The sequence below is a fragment of the Pterocles gutturalis genome, unplaced genomic scaffold (assembly GCF_000699245.1).
Source record: "Pterocles gutturalis isolate BGI_N339 unplaced genomic scaffold, ASM69924v1 scaffold19698, whole genome shotgun sequence".
NCBI lineage: Eukaryota > Metazoa > Chordata > Aves > Pterocliformes > Pteroclidae > Pterocles > Pterocles gutturalis.
In genome coordinates, this window is record NW_010126057.1 from 1 (window position 1) to 19,993 (window position 19,993).

Below are 19,993 nucleotides of genomic sequence, written 5' to 3' on the forward strand. Positions count from 1 at the left end.
CCGCCGGCCGTGAGGGCTCAGCGGGCTGCCCGCTCCGTTCCTGGCGGGCACGAGAGTGGGGAGAGCAGCAGGGGCGAGCTCATAACGTGTCCCTGTGGTCATCCTGCTTCTGTCATGGCCCTGTCACTGAACTCCCGCCTTGTCACCCTTGTGTGTGCCACCTGGGATGCTTTGAAGTCTTTCGTGCTCTGTACCTGCGAACGATGTGTATCGGGCGTTCCTGTTGCGCTGGTTTGGGGGAAGCTGTGGTGAAGCTCAGGTCTCATTTCCAGAAGCAGCTGTACAGAGCAGAGCCAGGGCCCTTCATCGACCTCCCCTCGCATGAGGTGAAGCAGTTCCCTCTCTAGAGTTGTGTATCAGAATGGCTGAATTTGTATTTTCAGGAGCAGGTGAAAAGGGAGAAGTATATCACTTTGTGTCTGCAAGGTATACGAATAGATGTCAAAGCTTAAAAGATGGGAAAGTGTTGTTCTTGTATTACAAGCTTTTGCTCATATTCTGTCTCTTCTCTATGGGTCAGTGAAAAAGCTGAGATGCTCTTTCATCTTTGCTTTTTCATCTTTTCCCCTGCAGTCTGCCGAGCTAGCTGCTTCTGTCTGTACTGTTTGATTTGGGTGTATAAGATGTAAGCAACGTGCTGCTGTTTGTTTCTTGCATTAGGCTTTTAAGTCCACTGCTGTTGTTAATGCGTTTCTCCATAAAATTAGTTCATGGAAGTATCTGAACAAGGTTTTATGCTTAGTGGGAAGGTCTGAACAGAGGATTTGAAACACATCACAGGTGGAATCATAATCGCTAAAGCCATTCTCAGGAACATAGGTTTTTGTTTGCCAGAAAGACATTTTTATTTGTTTCTCTTGATCTGTAAATGCTCAGGTGCAGCAAAAGGTATGGGTGTTTGGAAAATATGATTGCAGTGCTACCAATCGATAATTTTATAGATTGCTCCTGCGAGTACACAGTTGCACCCATTTTTATTTAACTGTGTTTTGAGAGATGATAGTGTTTGTTTCTAGTACTATATGAAAGTGATTTACATGTCTGCATACCACGAGTAGGTCTTAGATGTGGTGGCCCATGAGACTGTGGTTCTACAGCTGCTGACATTAGTGTTCTTGAAGCTGTATGGTAAATTGTTTCTTGAACTAATCAATCAGTTCTTTAATCAATCATGTTGTTTCTTCTCCTTTTGTTGAGTGGTCACCCCAGTACTCATGTAGGTACCAAGACTGAGTGAAATGTGAGAGAGACCTCTCTTTAGTGGCAGCATGCGGGTATGCCAATTTAAAGTGATTTTGGAGCCACAGTCTGAGGGTCTTCATCTGCCCTGATAGTCAGAATTTCTAAACATCATAGAATTCTGTTAGTAAACTTCAGCAAGTAGTACAGGCTATTTTAAACTTGGTATTTCTTGCCTATATGCTTTATTTTCAAGATAATTCCTATTTTGAATGGCAGAAATATTATGCTATGTAGTTTGTTTGGATTTACATCCTTCTTGAAGACTGTCAGTAGCCAAGGACACTTCTGATATTCTGTTTATGGTTTTAGTGGGAAATTGATTTTACACTGACATACATAGGGAAACAAATTGTTTTGTCAGCATGATTCAGTTTTTGCCTGAAGTTGCCTAATAGTGATATTATTTAAGTGATTGTGACTTTCCCTTTGGAACATGAGTCTCTTTTAATGCTGATTTATGCGCACTTTTCAGAAGAAGTCACAAAACGCTCCCTGCCTTACTTCTTGTAGAACTGAATGGTTTGTAGTGAGTGAGAAGAGGGATAGCAGAAAGGGAAAGAAAGTTGAATGCTGCACTGGGAAATCAAGTTAAATGTCTTCCTATGCAGTCATCTAGGATAAAAAGCAAGGCCCTAAACCAAATTTTTCATAGGTCTCTGTTGACTTTGATGATCCATTTTTCATTGCACAGGACAGAGTACTTACAGCTGTAGCTGTGGCCTTTGGAAGATGAATCCAGTGATGATAAAGCAGAGTCCTGTTAAATTCAAGACACTGCTACAATTGACATGGATTTCTTAAGTTAGAACCCTAAATTAGCTTTAATTTTGGTTCTTATTAGTATTCTTATTCATCTGTATTGAATTTCCCAAGAATAATTTATTTTTTTTTTGGGGGGGGAGGGGAATAACAGATATTTGTAAAGGACACATGCAAGGAACTGACAATGGCAGAGAAGAGTGCTGTGGAAGTTGAGCAGTCTATATTCAGTGTAAAGATGTGATTGCACTGTTTGTGAACCCCAAAGTATATAACGAGAATGAAAGGAATTAATGAGTAGCTGATCAGTGAAAATAGTAAATGAGGCAGTGGTTGCAGGGGAGGTTACAGGGGAGTAGTTGTGGAATAATTTCATAAATCATAGAATGGTTTGGGTTGGAAAGGACCTTAAAGATCATCTAGTTCCAACCCCCCTGCCATGGGCAGGGACACCCTCCACTAGCCCAGGTTGCTCAAAGCCTCATCCAGCCTGGCCTTGAACACCTCCAGGGATGGGGCACCCACAGCTTCTCTGGGCAACCTGTTCCAGTGCCTCACCACCCTCACAGTGAAAAATTTCTTCCTAATATCTAAGCTAAATCTACCCTCTTTCAGCTTAAAACTGTTACCCTTCATCCTATCACTACACTCCCTGATAAAGAGTGCCTCCCCATCTTTCCTGTAGCCCCCTTTAAGTAGTGGGAGGCTTCTATTAGGTCTTCCTTGAGCCTTATCTTCTCCAGGCTGAACAACCCCAACTCTCTCAGCCTGTCCTCATTCAGGAGGTGCTTCAGCCCTCTGACCATCTTTGTGGCCCTCCTCTGAACTCGCTTTAACAGGTCCATGTCCTTCCTGTGCTGAGGACTCCAGAGCTGGATGCAGTACGCCAGGTGGGGTCTCACAAGAGCGGAGTAGAGGGGGAGAATCATCTCCCTTGACCTGCTGGTCACACTTCTTTTGATGCAGCCCAGGGTATGGTTGGCTTTCTGGGCTGCAAGTGCACATTGCTGGCTCACGCTGGGCTTCTCATCTAACAGTACCCCATAGTCCTTCTCTTCAGGGCTGCTCTCAATCCATTCTCTGCCCAGCTTGTATTTGTGGAAATACAGGTAGACTGAACTTTTCCTTTTCTCAGCAGACAAGTGCTGTCTGTCTTCTGAAATGGATTGAATGTATCACCTGCTTCTGTGGTTTTTTTTAATTGCCATCTGATGCCCTCTTCCCTCCCCTCTTCTATCTCATAAGCTTACTGGGTGTGTGACAAAATTCAAAACTAAGTGGGTGTTTTGTCAGTGAGGAAGTTACTTAGATTGTATTTCTGGAGTGCTCTAGAGAAGGAGAACTTGAAGTTGTTTCCCTAAATAAGAATGAATTGGAAAAGAAATATAGCAGATCTGATAGCCAGTGCTGTTGCTGAGGTAATACAAATATATTATAAAAAATAAAATTCATTTTTTTGGAGTTTAGTAGTAAATCAGCTTTGTGAAGAGTTTAAGATGTGTGTAAGAGGAGCCTGTAGCATAGACTCAGGAGTGGATGCTAAGAATATTCAAACAAATTCTAAAGAAGTATAGGCAATTTTTAGAAGTGTTTTTAACTGGGAACTTTTTTTAATCCAAAAACTTAAACAAGCTCTGCTTTTAACCTCCCTAGGAAATTGCGTCTCTCTGAGATACTAGGACAGCTGTAAGAAATAATTCATACTCTCACTTATTTTACTGTAATGCTGTGTTATTTCCTGGTTGATTAACCTGAATTTGGGATGTTATCTGTTAGTAACGAGAGTAGTTGTTCCCCCTGTCTTAACTAGAGCAGATCTGCTGGAAAGGCTGTGTGAGATGGTGTGGAGTAGGGGTGATCTGAGTGGCTGTGTTACCTAGTACAAATTGACATAAAAACTGTTTTTCCTCAGAACTTCTTTGGTTTTGTTAATATTTCTGAAACTTTCATGAGTAGTCTTTGTGTAGCTTAGCATAATATGTCTAACACCAATTGTTTCAACTTCTGGACATTACAGTTCAGTCTGGCATTCATTTGGCATAGAAAGAATGGTTTATAATGCCTTACAGGAGAACACAGTCAGAAGCTGATGTCTTTTGTTATTACCGAAAGATCAAGGCGTAGCTGAATCAATAGACAACCTGTAGTACATTTTGTTTATTACATCTTGGCACTTAAAATATTTGGCTTTATAACCTGTTTTAGCTTATGCAGTTAAATTACTCACTATGTGAAGTTGCAAGTAATAGGAAATATATAAGGAACTTGCAGGCTAGCAGGCAACTTAAATTTAATCAGCTAGTATATGTATGAGTGTTATGTTTAAGTTAAAATGTATAACCTACTGTTTGACCATTATTGTTGTAATTGCAGCCAAGAGGCAACAGAAAACATGGCGCATCATTTATCATCACTAGAGCAATTGCGGGTAAATATGACTTGTTTTTTATGTTTGTGACTCATAAGATCACGTGTGGATTGCTTGTAAATTTACAATTTCTGCACTTCAGGGTGGCTAGTGTAATGGAAATAGAGTGCAGGATGTGTTTCAGCAAGATGTTTTCTGATTATCAATATTGCTGTGTTATTTTTATGTGATTTTTTGTGAGCTTTCTTGTTTCTGTTAGCTTATTGGGACAAGCTAATAAACTATATATGTCTAAGACGTTTAGAAGCTCTGTTACGTCTTGCAAAATGTTGTTGAGGTTTTTTTCTCTACCAGCTCTTACATTGGGCTGTTTGCTAGTTAGTTCTATAAGGAAGCTTTACTTTCTGATTACATTACATGAACATTGCCGTTCAATGCTTGGTTTATGCAGTAACTGAATTTCATTTTAATCCAGTAGGAATTTCTCTTAGCATTTCCAGAAATGTGTTGTGATTTTTTTGATCTGCCATTTGCATATACTCTAATATAAAGTACATCGGCCAAGGATAGAGGGTTTTTCCCTTAATACCTTTTTATTTTGTGAGAATTTCTGAGATTCTGTGTGCGGTAATCTGGAGAGTGTTTTAAAACCGCTAGAGATGTAATTTTTACCTCTCTTTCTGTTGGAGGTCCTGCATTGTTTTTGCTTCGGTACATCTGGTACAGGTAGGTTTGAAAGTAGTGCTTGATCTTTTTATTCGGTAATATTTTTATAGATTTTTGGTTTGACGGAAAGCTATTTTTAATGACAGTAAAATTGAATACTTGTTTAGAATTTGTCCAAGCAATGCTTAAAATAGTCCCTTTCCACAAATTTAAGCTGTAACCACTTGAGTTGCAGCTGAAACCTTTCTAGACAAGAGCTGGTATATGCTAGTTTGACTTTTCGCTTTTACCAGAAGCCTAAGTAAACTTGCAGTTAGAACATCATCTTTCTCAAAACATGTATTTGTCTTCCTCGTTCCCAACCGAGATACTGCAAGTGAAGCTTTTTTCTTAAGCCTTTATGACAGGTATAATGGCATGGCAGGATTTGCTTCCTTTGCAGTAATAATTTGGATTTGTCTTTTTTTGACAATTCAAACTGTCATACCGAAAGCTTGATAACTACTTGAGCAATGCTCATGCCATTTATAAATTTAACTTCTGATTCAAAAGGCACTTAAGTGGTGCTAGAAAAATACTGGAGTAAGTACAGTGTTCCTGGAGAATTTCAGATCTCTGGTTATACTACTCTGTTGATGCACTTGCCAGGTTTGAAGACATCAGTTCTCCCTTTTTTAGGAGTATTCTGCTGGTTTGGAGGTATATGGAAGGGGACATTAATGTGGCTCCCTGTGAAACAATTCTATACTTGAATTCAGCAGGCAATGCTGTTTTCCCTGTTGCTCGTGTTCTACTTTATTTTGCAACCCCCTCCCCTTTTTTGGGGGGTGGAGGGGAAGGGGGGTGGTGTTTATGGGCTGCATACAGTTGTATAAGCCTGGCTGTAAGCATTCAGTTGCAGACAGAATTAACTTAGTTTTCTCACTCCCCACAGTAATAATATTTAAAGTCTGATTTGTAGCTGTTATAATTGATTCTAGTTGCTATATTTATGTATTTAATAAAAGTGTTTGGGAGGAAGCTTAGGAGGTGTCTAGTTTAAAATCGTGCTAAAAGCAGGGAGGACATTGAATTCAAACTAGGTTCCTTACGGCTCTGTCCAGCTAGGTCTTGAAAACCTTAAAGGATGGAGATCCCAAAACCTCTTTGGACAGCCTGTTCCAGTGCCTGACTGTCTTCATGGTGAAGAATTCTCTTCCTTATGTCAGCTTGGAACCTCCTGTGTTTTAGATTGATAACTGATTTCTTGTGCTACTGCCATGCACCTCAGTGGCTCCCATCTTCTTGGTAACCTAGTTGTCAGAGGGCTGCTGTTTGGTCCCCCTGAAGCCTCCCCTCCTCCAGAATAAACAACTACCATTCCCTCAGCATCTCCTTGTGGGGCAAGTGCTCCAGTCCCCTGACCATCTTTGTCGCCCTCCAGTTTACTGGTGCTCTTCTAATGGAGAGGGGGTGGGGCAGCAAAACTGGCTGCTGATCAGAATATAAAGAGTGAAGAGTAAATTCAGTTCCCTAAATGTGTAGTTTTGTTCTGTTAATACAAACAAGGATGTTGTTAGCTTTCATTGTTGGCAGGGTGCAGTGTTGATTCATGTTTAGTTGCTAAAACCTCCCAGGTGATTGATGATTGCCTTAAAGCTAAATCACCTGACATGTGTATCTAAGATACTGCTTTTGTTAGGTGTATGTTCTGATTTCACATAACATTTTTGATATTTCAGCCCTGCAAAGTTTTCTCTGCCCACTGGACTGGTTCGTCTAGTTAATAAGCAGATCAACTGGCACCTAGTCCTTGCAAGGTAACCAGCTTACATGCTTTTCCATTTCTGGCACTAGTGTATGTGTTAATGCTTCCTCTCCTCCCCACACCATCCCCATTGGTAACAATGCTGAGTTAATATTGTGCTAAAGTCATGTTATTCCTTTTGGTCAAGAGAAATATTGGAGGCTTTCACGGCTAGCCTTGGGAAAGAAAGGTCAGTCTGCTACCTAGGGGCTTCCACGCTGATTCCCTTCATTTAATGCATTTCTCACTCAGGTCTGAATGTCCTTCGAGCTTTTGAGGCAAAGTGGCTTGCAGTGCAATCCTTCTGTTGGGATCATATTCAGGACTTGAGTTTGATCAGTTAAAGACCTATGACTTGGCAGGATATGCAATATAAATTCCTTATTTTAAAATTTGTGGAAGGTGAATCCATACCTTCAAGACTTGTCTGCTGTTGTATGTGTAGAGGAGAAGTGAGAGTTCCAAGGATAGAACCAGCTGTTCTGCAGTAATTCTAGCAGCATCAGTGAGATCACTGGCTTTTAAAAATAAGCATAAATATGTACAGAAAAAAGGTTACATGAGATGGAGGTAGTAGGGAATGTTTTAGTTTATTATGTATGATCGCTGAATATGATCAGTGGTTCAGCAAGAGCTCTGCAGTGTTGAGAGATGGTGATTCCTTGAGGGAAGCGATGATCCCTTTTGATGCACAACATGCCAGTTGCAATGTTTTATGTTGGGTACAAAGACAGGAGACCTGGTCCTAAGGAGATGATGTAACTTAATGAAGTATGATCGTTGTTTATTCCAGGTAAAGCAATACATAGTTTTAGATATTGCTGTTATAAAATTATCCATAAGCAACATTTGATTCTGATCTTTCCTGCAGCAGGATTTTAGACATTGTTTCTGTTTTCTTAGTGCTACTAGAAAAGAGTACCATACGTTTCAGTGAGATGAAGGGAATCTTGTTACAGCATTGTTTTTTTTTTTTGGTATAAACATTTCTATTTCCTCATTTGTTTTGATTGTGAAAGAGGAACTTTTTATCTAACCTTGAGAAAAAGCACCTACAGCTCTGATGCACATTCCGGAAGGACTGGACTTTAAATGAACTTTCACACCTGTATTTTTCTCTTTCAGCAACGGTAAATTGTTGGCAGTTGTTCAAGACCAATGTGTAGAAATCAGGTAACTTAATATTTTCAATTGCTTCATGACCACAGTTGTGGAGTTCTGAGAAAGTATTTCTAGTCATTTACTAACCATACTTTTAAAGATTTTTCTGGTTTTTATTTGGAATGTTATCTATTGTGAAAGTAATCTCTGGAATAATCTTAAAATATATTATACCTTGGAAAGCAGAAACCTTCTATTTCTTCTTAGTTCTTGGCCATTCCCATTTAAAAAAACAAAAAACGCAAAAAAACCCCAAAAAAACCAACACCCCCCTCAAAACCTCCCACAACTATAAATGTTATAGATAAATATATACAAGTATTTACCTATATCTCTTTCTTTTGTTCAAGACATGAAAGAAAAACAAGGTGCTTCAAAATACTAACCCCAGGTCATGGTCTTCCTAACCTTTGCCTTTCTGTTCCCCCTAGAAATTCTCTACTAATAAATGACACAAGGAGTTAGTGTTCTGCTTCTCTGTAGAGTAGCTGGCATGTATAATACTTCACCTTTTTTGCAAAGTAATGTGGATTGCCATAAAGACTGATGCTTTCCCTTTTTATTCTGCTGTCTAACAACAAGCTCTCCTTTGCCAGTTCAAGAACACATTTAGCTGTAGAACAGATCTTGATTGAGTGTGTTTGCTTGCTTCACAAAAATCCATTTTCTAGAAGGTCAGACCTTCTATTTATATGTAAAAGAAGCAAGTGTATGAAAATTGTTCAATCAGAAGTGGTGTGAACACCATAAATGTCAGCTTATAGACTATAAAATAAATCTTGTGTTTCAACTGTATTAATGTAACTATATTCTTGTATTGTTTCTAAAATTGTAACCTAGGGAATACAGACTAGTTGTTTGTTTGTTTGTTTTTTTATGAAGTTATGTGGTGAAGTTCTGAAATGCTGCTATCCTATTTTGAACAGCATTACTACTAATGAAGGGTATTAGTATTCATGCATTGGGAGCAGGGTTTGTAAAATATTATTGTTAGGTGGTATAGTTGCCTAAGGGTGAAGGCTACTGCCTGCCTTTTTGAACAGGTAGTTAAATACATGCAAGCCCTTGAATTGTGCACTTAGAGTATTTTTATAGTGGTTTTTTTATTCTGGAGAATAATGCTTTTTTTTTTCTTATTTAAATCTATGTCTTTTTCTGCAGGTCTGCAAAAGATGACTTTGGATCCATAATTGGAAGATGTCAGGGTATACAATATGACAATTTCTACATCATTACCTAGTGCCATAATTATTATTCATGCATTGCTAAGTGGTGGTATTGGTTTACTTTAAAGATAAGGTTGTAACTTCTTAAAAGCATTGGGAAGAATCTCTTAATAATTTTGCTTTGTGACTAGCTCCATTACCCTCCCCCCCCCCTTTTCTTTTCGTGATGATTAACATATAAAACCTGAATCCGAAATGAAACGATAGTTAAAATCAGTGGGTTTGGGAGACATAATGGGTGTTGGAGATGGTGTGGGGGTTTTTTTTGTTAGGTTTTTTTTCCCCCCTTCCTACAAGATAAGCTTGTAATGATGGTAGGCACCCTGCCTTTTTTGATACGGTTGACTTTTTTGTTCTATTTAAGAGACTATGTTTATATTTCCCTTTTTAATAATTTCCTTTTTCATAGTGCCAAAGGATCCTAACCCTCAGTGGAGGCGAGTGGCTTGGAGTCATGATTGTACATTACTTGCTTATGCTGAAAGCACTGGAACAGTGAGAGTGTTTGACCTAATGGGTAGTGAGCTTTTGGTCATTTCACCGGTAAGTGCTTTCTTAGATTCAATATGAGTATAGTAGAACTTTTTGTAAGGATAAAAGGCAATTTCTTCTCATCATGGCTTACTTTGGTATAAAGGCTTACAATATGAGTGCCATGCACAAATGTACCATGAATTGTTTATCATATGATGGGCATATTACAGTTCAACTTAAGTCGTGTAGCACTTGTGAAGGACATCCTTTGTGCTGTTGTATCTTGTCAGGATCTTCATTTTTCTTTTCTTATTCTTAGAATTGTGGTAGGTCCGCAGGTACATCATCAGATTGTGTACCTTCTGAAAGTACAGAAACACCTGATTAGTATATGTACAAATAAAGTTTATGGTAGTAGATTACAAATCTGCAGTTCATATGCAGAGTCACTTATAAATCAAGAAAGAGTGCTGATAGAGCAGTATGAGAATATTTTTTCTTAGTATGAGAATAGCTAATTGGTGTTGGCTTGCCCCACACAATATATTTTATTTTGCATATTCAAAGGTTGTATTAAACTACTTTGGGGAGCTGGCTCAAGGGTATTTCCTTAGTGTATTGTCTTTGCAGACTTCATAGTAATAAGATTTCTTTAAAATCAAGATAAAGGGAAGTGTATTTTGTTACTGGTACAAGCTATGAAATGTTACTTTTTAAATTTAACTTCTTAGTTCTTTTAGTAACAAAGACTTTTTTTAAACCCCCTTTCTCTCTCAATGTCTGCCTGCCTTTTTGGGTAAAGACAGCAAGTTTTCCAGGAGATTTGAGTTATGCTATTGCTGGATTGATCTTTCTAGAATACAGAGCAAGTGCCCAATGGTCAGCCGAACTGCTTGTCATTAATTATCGTGGAGAACTGAGAAGTTATCTTGTAAGGTAAGCATAAATTTTGACTTGCTTTGAGAAGGCGCAGTGAACTGGAAAGGAATTCTTTCCATGCTTTAAAGAAAATAAATCTGAAATAATATATGTATTTTTTCCCCATACTTAGTGTTGGAACAAATCAAAGCTTTCAAGAAAGTCACAGTTTCAGCTTTAGCAGCCATTATGCCCATGGAATAACTACTGTCATTTATCATCCTGGTCACAGGTAAGTGTTCTGTTTGCTACCTGCCAATAATACGGAAATTTTGAACAGAAGTGGCAAAATAAACAATGAAGGGTGTTGGATAACGAGAAGCAAGGAAGAAAAAATCTGGTTTAATATTGGCATTTCGTGAATCAGTAATAACAAGTCATGTATCATTGTACCTATAAAAGAAGTCCTAGTTCATCTCGCTTTACTAATGGACTAATGAAAATCAAGTTATGTCCTTTACTGTTTGAGTACCTTGCGTAAGCAGCATAACCAGATGTAGTTGGAATAGGACCTGGTTAGCCAGTTACTTGTGTTAAAAATGCATCTACCTTTTTAGTATCTACTTGTTATAGACCAAGATAAACTCAGCAACTTATTTTCCTATTTCTTGTCAGTTGTAGGAAAGAAACTTCCTTCTAGGTGTTTTTCTTCTATTAGATCTACTAAGATTGAATTTGTCAGTGCGATAGGTTATATCACTATAGTGTTTTAAATGGAAATAAGGCTTGACTATAGAATACCAGAGTAAACTCACTGTTTAAAATCTTGTTCTCATTCTCCAATGTTAAGTGATCTGTCCTATGTATCTTAGGAAGAAAATGGTTATTAGTGAGAACTAGTGTTCTTCTAGCTTATTACTTTAAGAGATTAATTTTGAGTATGTTTTCTTCTTTCTACTTAGTTCATATCTAGCAATTCCACCTAATTAATACTCAGTGTACTAAATCTAGAGTTTTCAGGTAATAGGTGTGGGTTATGGAGCTTTGGTAGCGCTATCTGACCCGGCAACAGAACCTGCTGATTCTTTCCTTTGATCAGACCAGGTTTAATGGTTCTTGACACTTGTTTCCAAAGTTATATTTTCTGCTCCTAATATTAGCAAGTAGATTGATTATAACAATGAGTGTTGCAAATAATATTGATTAATATTGAAATTATGGTCAAATAATTATTCTGACATGATAGATGGACATGCTTGCTTTTCATTTTTGGTGAGTTTCTGAGTAAATGATGTCAGAACTGCTAAACTCTTATAGTGGATGAACCCATCAACAAGAAAATATGTAGAAAATCAGCTGGTGTAGTTGTCAACCAAATAGTATGGATATTGCTTTGTGTATGCTAATGGCAAATTCTTGCCTTAGAGGTTTAAAAGAGGGGGAAAAAAACAAGGCAAAAAATTCAAGTTTTGTTTTCTTTATTTCCTCCCACTTTCAAGAGAAGCAATAGCTTTGGTTTTCCTACTATTCTCATAAGATCTTAGGTTAATGTTTTCAAAACTTGATATTACTGTGAAGTAACAGAGCAGGAGACAATGCTGGTTTTGTGTTTGGAACAGTTTATTCAGAATATTAGTGATTAAAGTTATCTTTTTATGGAAACTCATGGTTGGCATATTTTTTGTTGTATGTATTTCATATATTCTAGGGAGAGAAATACCCTTTCCTTACATGAAAAGATGTGGTTATATTTGCTGCTGAAGTCATAAGTTTGTGCAATGTGTGTACCATACACGTTCAGGAATTGCTTGTTTTGCCAGGAAATACTATGACTTATTCCATGAAAGTAAAAATAGTCAGGTGGAGTCCCCTGTGACTGTCGTATCTCCTGCTATGTGCAATTGGTTGACTTGCTCAGTAAAGTTGAAAAATTGATACTTGACAGAATGCACGATTGGATGGAATGGATGGAAAGCAGAAAGAACTGATGTTTTACCCTTCATGTAGGCAAGTCTCTTCTGTTTTGAATTTACTCTGTGGTAGAAAACTTATAGATTTGGTATTAGAGACCTCTAAATCCATGAACAGAGTCTCTTGCTGAAATTGTCTTGTTACCAAAAACAAACCCAGAAGGAGGTGAAGGGAGACAATTTTCTTAAATTGTGCATTACAGAAAATTGTGGATAGATATGAACACTTCAGAGTTTTCGTTTTCAGTAATGTGAACTGTGATCACTTAATGTGAGTTAAACATTGTCACTTTGTACTTCCACGCATTTCATTTCAGGTGGTGAAGTTACACTGGTCTATCTCCACTGCTTGTAAGCCTTGACTTATGGCACTCTGTATTACTTATGTATTTGCCCAGTATCTGTTACAGTGCAATAAAATAGCACTTATGAACTTAGTATGCTTAATTTTTTAAACTAGAGGTATGATAATTGCAGAGAAAACATGTCAGTAGGGAATGTATCTGAATCCGTAGGAAAACCTGAAACCATAGCTCTGGAGAAAAGTCTAATAGTGAATTTCATTGCTGTGAAAAAGTGTTATATACCTTAATTTAGATGCCTAATGTTGGTGTTCTTATGTGATCCAGCCTTCATCTATGTTGCATTTTAGTTGACAAAACTTAAATGTCTGCTTCAGTGTGAGCTCTCTGTAGGCTCTAACGGAAGGTTCAACGCCTGCTTATTTTGAGTATTTTAATCTGGAGCTGAGTGTCTTACTTCAGGGTTATCTGCAGTTGCTACAGAAAATGTTTGATATTAGAGCCTAAAATGTGTGATGGCTATAAGAGATGAAGGGTTTTAGATTCAGTTGAAATTTGCTTGCTTTACCCAAATGTAGGAGTGAAGAATTGCATAGAAGGCTCAAGTTTTTCTTGGATGCCTCAATTGAACTTGCTGTTCTTGATACCAGTATTATACTAGTTATCTTCAGTTTGACTTTGTAAAAACCTCTGAAATAGAGTATAGTTGAGGTACTGCAAGGGCACCCATTTTTTTGAGACTGGAGAAACCTCTGGAGATCATCTAATCCCTTCCCCTTTGCAGCAGGGTCAACTAGAGCAGGTTCCTTGGAGCCATGTCCCTGCAGTTCAAGACCTTGACATCTGTATTGTCCCTGAGGAGTGTGCTCTGATGTGCTGGGGTATCTGCTCCAGTGTCTGCCGGGGACCGAGCCTGGTGTCACATCACTGCAGTTGCTGAGAACATTACACAGAGTTTCTGGCCCCATTTTCTGCAAACTGCTGCACAAAATGCTGCATCCGTTGGCTGTGCTCTAGGCCTGGCACTTATACAGGTCTTTATCTAGGACTTGTAAGGGTCAGGAACCCTTTCAGCTAATCAGGAGTCATTTGGAACAAATGCTCAAAGCACTCTTTGATCAGAAACAGCTGGCAGACCTTGTTAAAAGCTTCTAGAGCTTGCTGTCTAGCTCTTCCTGGGAATGGCAGGCATTGCGAAGTTTCTCAGAGGCTTCACAGGAGTCCTCTGGCAATCCCAGAAGTATGTAGAGGATCTAGAAATGGACCCCAGAAACTACTGCACAAACTGTTGCATGCTAGCTGTGCTCTGTGTAGAAAACGTATGCAAGAATAAAAAATTATTTAAGTTATTAACATATTAAGTACTAAAGGATGTTGCATTGATCTTGATGTCCACAACAGCATGACAGCCAAAACTTTCCCTTCTACAGAGTTACTATTAAGTGTCATGTATTAAGTTAATGTTGCTTTGTGACCCGTCTGGACTGGCATAAAACTACAGCTGTTATAGCATGATTTAAGAACTCAAGTATTTGGCCAGGTAAAGTAGTTTTTCACATTACTGGGACAAAAAAAAGTTGTTGGCATTGTGTTGTCTTCAAACTGAGATTAACTTAAAAAAAAAAAAAGTAAACAGGAAAAAGCCCTCTCCTGCTGCTGTTCCCAATCTACCTGTCAAGTTGTTATTTTAGAGTCATCTCCTGTCTAGTCCTGAAAAAATAATTGGTAAACAAGGTCAGATCTTTGCAGAGGCTCTCAGGAGTACCTTTCATTTTCTTTTGATGCCAGTTGTGTTATTCATCTTAATAGTTTCTCTGCCTGCTGTTGTATTTTGCTCTCTGAAAAGCTTTTTAAAATTTTAAGTTCGTGCTGCCACGATGGATTTCTCTGCAGCCCTGGGAGAAGGTTTTTTGTCTTGAGGTTGTGTGTTCTGTGTGTGTCTAAACTGATATGACATTTTCATTCCAGCTGTCTTTGAGTTTCATTTATTCTAAAAGATACTTCTCAATTATAAATATGTTGCACTGTATGTGACAGTTTTTCTGAAATTTCTTTGGAAAGATCTATCTTGACAGAGTTCAACAGCTAGCTCAGGCAGTTTTGGAGCTACTGCTGTCACTGTTCTTGACAATTTTTCTCTTGGTCTTTGTGCTACTATTTGTCTCTTGGTCACCTCTGATACAGTGCGGTCAATTGTAATTGAGTTTTAGTCACTGTTGCTGTTGAGATTTTTAATTCAGTGGCATGCTGCAATGCGAGTTGGAGCCTATAGAAGAATTTAGGTACCTATAGATGGACAAGACTACAGATATAATCTTCCAGAGGATTGTGCCAGCTGTCTTTTGGTTATTAGGAATTCACAACTGTGTTGTAATGATTTCATGATGTTCTTGTTTACCGATTTTTTATTTAATTATTTTTTTTTTTTTTTAAAGCTTTCCTCATGAAAGGCTGTGAAAGAGACACAGGGAACTTGCTTTTTGTGCTAAAAAAAGTTGGAAAGTTGATCACTTCATGCATAATGATCTGTGTAACATTGATCTTGCTGTCATCTTTCAGTGTTTTGTGATGTGATTTCATTATATTAGACTGTGTGCTCAAATGTTTGGGAACTCAAAACTATTTTGCCCTAAAACCTATTGGTGGTGTTAGAAGGAATTTCATGGGGTGTGCTACGTCTCTGCAGAAAGTTTGTTGTTTAAAGACTTGTTACTTCCTTGTTTTTTTGCTGAAATTCCCGAGAACTATGTAGCATGTCTAAAAGATGGCTTGCTGAAATTCCCGAGAAGAACTATGTAGCATGTCTAAAAGATGGCTTTGTACGAGTTGAGGGCAGTTTTTACATTCTTTGATCAGTGGCAGTGTGTCAGATCTCTCTGATAGAACGATTGCAGGCAGAGGAAAGCTGCAGAAGGGAAACATCAGGGAAATGGAAAACAAAAAATATGCAGAAAGGAAACAAAAAAAGGGTTATTAATTGTATGACACTTAATCTGTGAAATTTTTCTCTTCCCAAGTGCACTTTCCTTCAGTAATCAGCAGAAAATTTGATATTAGAATGTTTTGTATAGTTCTGAGAACTATGTTGTTTATTGGTGGCTGTACCTCGTTTTCCGTGTTCCTGAAGGATTGATGTTCTCTGCAAGCCTTCTTCAGTTAAAGTCACTGTCTTCATGAAATAATAATAAACTGTTCAAGTAGTTTCTAGTATCTATTGATGTTCAAAGTTGAATGAAATTAAACTTGCCATGCTGTCCTGCTCGTTACTTCTGCTTTGCTCAGTTGCTGGAGTATGGAATTGCTTAAATATACTGGTTTTCAGTGTCTACCTTGCCTTTATTATTATTTTTAATCAGCCCCCCATAGTCTTTGAGAGTCCTGGTACCAGAGACAGCCTCAGATGGAGTTTGTGCTTAGTATGACTTGCAGAACAAAGTACTCTTACTAGTATTTTGGGTGGAAATGGTGCCTTGTTAAGTTCCTCTGAGTTCCTCTCCAAATATTTACTTGAAAATTGTCAACCAATTGACCAGAATGAACAAATTTTGGGTTAAAATGGTGCCTTCTAAGTTCCTTCTAAGTTCCTCTGAGTTCCTCTCCAAATATTTACTTGAAAATTGTCAACCAATTGACCAGAATAAACAACCAATATCAAAACCCAACCCTTGGTGTTGACTGGAAAATGTTAAAATGCAAAGAAGCTTGGGTTCGTTTAAGATGTAAAGTTTGTATAAAAGGCTTAATGCAGTCATATTGCCAGCTTGTTCAGAAAACAGGTATGCCCTGTAGGAGTTCTGTGGTATTTTAACACTGGGATTGCTGTGCTCACTGAGCAACAGTTGCATTTTCTGTTTAAGAAGTAGTATTAGTGGTGAAGTTTCTTTTGAAATCTGCATGATGCTGAAGTACGGTTCTCCCTTGCTGCTGTGTCTGTGTTGGAGTTCCCTTGGTGGTTGTCTAATACCGTGCTTTACTAATTGTAGTCATCTTCAAAGCCCAATTGCTTTGCTAAGTATCTACAGGAAAGCTATGACAGGTGACTTTTATGTCTGCTCTTTTCCTATGTTATTGCTGCAAAAAAAGTATGCTAATTACTGTGCCACTTATGGTACATTTCCTTGACTCTGATAGGAATCTGTTTGTTCCTTAAATGATAACATGGTTTCTTCTTGGTATAGAAACCACTTCGTTGTGGATGGTCAGCCAGAAATTTTACGTATTTTAAAGTTTAACAGCACCTCCTTAAGGGAGAAGTAATTACCCTTAGCTGTGCTATGCTTTACTTTCTGATCATAAGAGCAATGCAAAATTACCCATTTTCCTGTTAATTATGATGGTAGACAGAGTCTCCTATTGCTGTTTTTATGGAAAATGGTGAAAGTGATTTCTGTTTTGCTGTCTTACGCGACTCTTTACACCAAAAAATATCTAAAACTCTTAAGAACTTTTAACAGACTGTAAGCATCCATGGTAGAAGTCATCTTGTCGTATGTTTGTGAATAGCATGATACCTGGGAATGTTAAATGTTTTACTGACCTCCTTTAAGAGGATTAAATATGGAAGGAATTTTTGTTTTCTTCTTTTTTCTATCAGTTTGAAATACACTCAGATCACAGCTGGGCGCTATATGAGCATCAGCCACTAGGTGGTAGAGCATTTCAAGAGTAATGCAGACTTTGAAAATTGATAAAGGAGTGTTTTCATGGCTGACCCTGGCTTTTTCCAGTCTGTGCCTTTTTTGCAGATACTTTACTTTTTGATGAGTTGTTCACTAAAATGATGCTTCCAAACAAATTTAGACATATTTTCTCAAAGTTTTCATCAAAGTAATGATCAGTTAAATATAAAACTACTTGTTAATAAGGGGAAAGGGCTTCAAAGGAAAATATTTTGATACATTTTACTGGTAATCAGCAATAATTGTAAGAGTTCCCTCAAAGTTTTTAAAATGTCATCTACTGTGTGTAACAAAATTATTGCATGAACATTTGTAATTGATAGGGTTGCTTTAGAAAAGAAAATGGAAAAACCTTGATGCATTTGGTTCCTCAATAGAAGAGCGTTAGCTTTTGTACCACTTCTGAATAATGCTTAAACAGACAGATCAGAACTTTTCGTAAGCTTAAGCTGTAATTGTTATCATTCTTTGTGGGTAGGGGAGAAACTCAAATTGTAGCCAGACATATTTTCACTTACATGTTGGAAGTTCTACCTTATTTGGAAAGCTGGAGATGAGAATGGATAGAGCTAAGTGCCACAAATAACAAGTGTTATTCAAGTAATAGTTAAGTCTTTTTGTCTGTGAATAAATACCCTGAAGTTTAAAGCTTATTTGGGCTGTTAGGTATCTTAATATACCTAGTCTTTTTGTTACTGCAAGCAGACTGATGTAGTTCTGACTTAAGACAAGTGAAGAAAACATTTATGTATCAGTATATGAAATCATAATATGCCTTTATATATTTTACAGACTTCTGCTTGTAGGAGGCTGTGAAACAGATGAAGATGGAGTATCTAAAGCAACTGGTTGTGGTATATCTGCTTGGAGAGTTCTATCAGGCTCTCCTCATTACAAGCAGGTCACTAGTTACGAAGATGACGTTAGAACAGTAAGTGCATTTCCTCATTTTATTGGATGAATGTTGTCACTGGCAGAAGTATCTAACTGGAAGTTCAATGTAAATCTCTTCTTGAAAGAAGAATTTTAATGCAATGTTTCACTACTTTGTAAGCTATGATGTGAACTTCTAGGAAGTTATCTCTTCCCCCAGCATCTGTCAATTTTTGCTTTTTCTGTAGTATGTGTTGAACTTTTAACTTCTTGATTATGACTTATGATTAAAAAGAACCCCACAAGAAAACCCAAAATAAAACAACAAAAAAATGTAGAGTGAAAATGTGCAAAGTCCTTAGTTGTGTTCTGGGATATGTCTCTTATCTTTGTTAGAAAAATTCCAGTTGTTTTTGTCTTTTTATTACTTGATTAAAAAAGGCAGCACATCTGAAATAAATGTTTCAGTTTAAGTCTGAATCTTGATTTCTTTTGCTTCTGGTAGAAATAAATGTTTGATTTGGTAATAACTACTGTGTGGAGATACTGAAATGAATTTACAGTATACTTGGATAAACTCCAGTATTTACTCTTATATTGATATTGTTTGGTATTAAAAGTGAGATGCTAGTTTCATTGCAAATAGGTAGTATTTTCCTGTGGCATGATACATACCTAATGAAATGGGGAAAGTTGTACAAATGGTGTTTTATTTTCCTTGCATTATTTTAAAATAGGCATTCTTCTGGAAGTTTAAAGAATCCTGCTGAGTTGTTTTAGTACTTTAGATATGACTTAGTTTTTGATGCATAAAACCATATATGAGATTGTCTTTCATTATATGATCTGTTTCTGCTCTTACAGGGACAGAGAAGAGGATTGTTAAGGATTATGAATTTAAGATTTTACAGCAAGCGGGGAACAGAACAGGTATTAAAGTCTAGGTCTACTTCAGAAATATATTATGCAAGTGTAAATGTCCATTAATGACTGCCTGAGAGACTGATTGAAAGTAGTTTTTAATTTATTCAACTTAAGAATTAAGATTTCTATAAAACTTATGAAAAATAATGAGCTTTTAGTGTTAAATGGATTAGCTTGCCATTTATTTGGCTTTTTAAAAAATCCAGTTAGTTCATCCGCTGAAGCTTGAATCTTGGGTTTTCAACATACTGAGAGGGAACAGTTCTAGAGACGTAGAGTTTAATATTAAATGTAAACTCTTATTCAAAAAAGGAAAGTGTAAAAAGCTGCCTCGTTATTTGATAATGAATGTAATGATCATAGCATGTTAGGTGTGTTATATTCTACAAGAAGAGAGTAGACTGTGATGATGTTTCCCAAGTGTATGTCAGAGAGAAATAAGAGGAACTCCAAAACTCAGCCTTCTGTACTACCCCACTCCCACTAGAAGACACACAAACCACCTCACCTTACAGCCCAACATTTTTATACGGTGAGGGAAGAAAACAATGAGTGAAATCAAACTGATCATTCATGGCCTAAGTGGGGAAGACATGAAGACATAATTTTTACTGTCTATTGTGAGGTACTATGGAAACATTTTGCTTAAGTAGCTTCAAAGGTTTGTTATGGGTCAAACTTCAACTACCAGGACGCATGCAAACC

At 37.5% G+C, this 19,993-nt stretch overlaps 1 protein-coding gene across 1 annotated transcript in view; it reads left to right on the forward strand.

Annotated features, from left to right (window-relative positions):
- The first annotated feature begins 4,374 nt into the window (after nucleotides 1–4,374).
- The window catches only part of LOC104465687 (neuroblastoma-amplified sequence-like), a 54,953-nt gene continuing 39,334 nt past the window's right edge, over nucleotides 4,375–19,993 (forward strand). Inside the window, exons 1-10 of the mRNA XM_010078832.1 lie at nucleotides 4,375–4,429; nucleotides 5,059–5,095; nucleotides 6,757–6,834; nucleotides 7,947–7,994; nucleotides 9,144–9,187; nucleotides 9,618–9,751; nucleotides 10,485–10,618; nucleotides 10,734–10,832; nucleotides 18,284–18,422; nucleotides 19,229–19,294. Coding sequence (XP_010077134.1) covers nucleotides 9,722–9,751; nucleotides 10,485–10,618; nucleotides 10,734–10,832; nucleotides 18,284–18,422; nucleotides 19,229–19,294 — 468 coding nt within the window. The 5' untranslated portion in view covers nucleotides 4,375–4,429; nucleotides 5,059–5,095; nucleotides 6,757–6,834; ... (1 more) ...; nucleotides 9,144–9,187; nucleotides 9,618–9,721. The remainder of the gene's footprint in view (nucleotides 4,430–5,058; nucleotides 5,096–6,756; nucleotides 6,835–7,946; nucleotides 7,995–9,143; nucleotides 9,188–9,617; nucleotides 9,752–10,484; nucleotides 10,619–10,733; nucleotides 10,833–18,283; nucleotides 18,423–19,228; nucleotides 19,295–19,993) is intronic.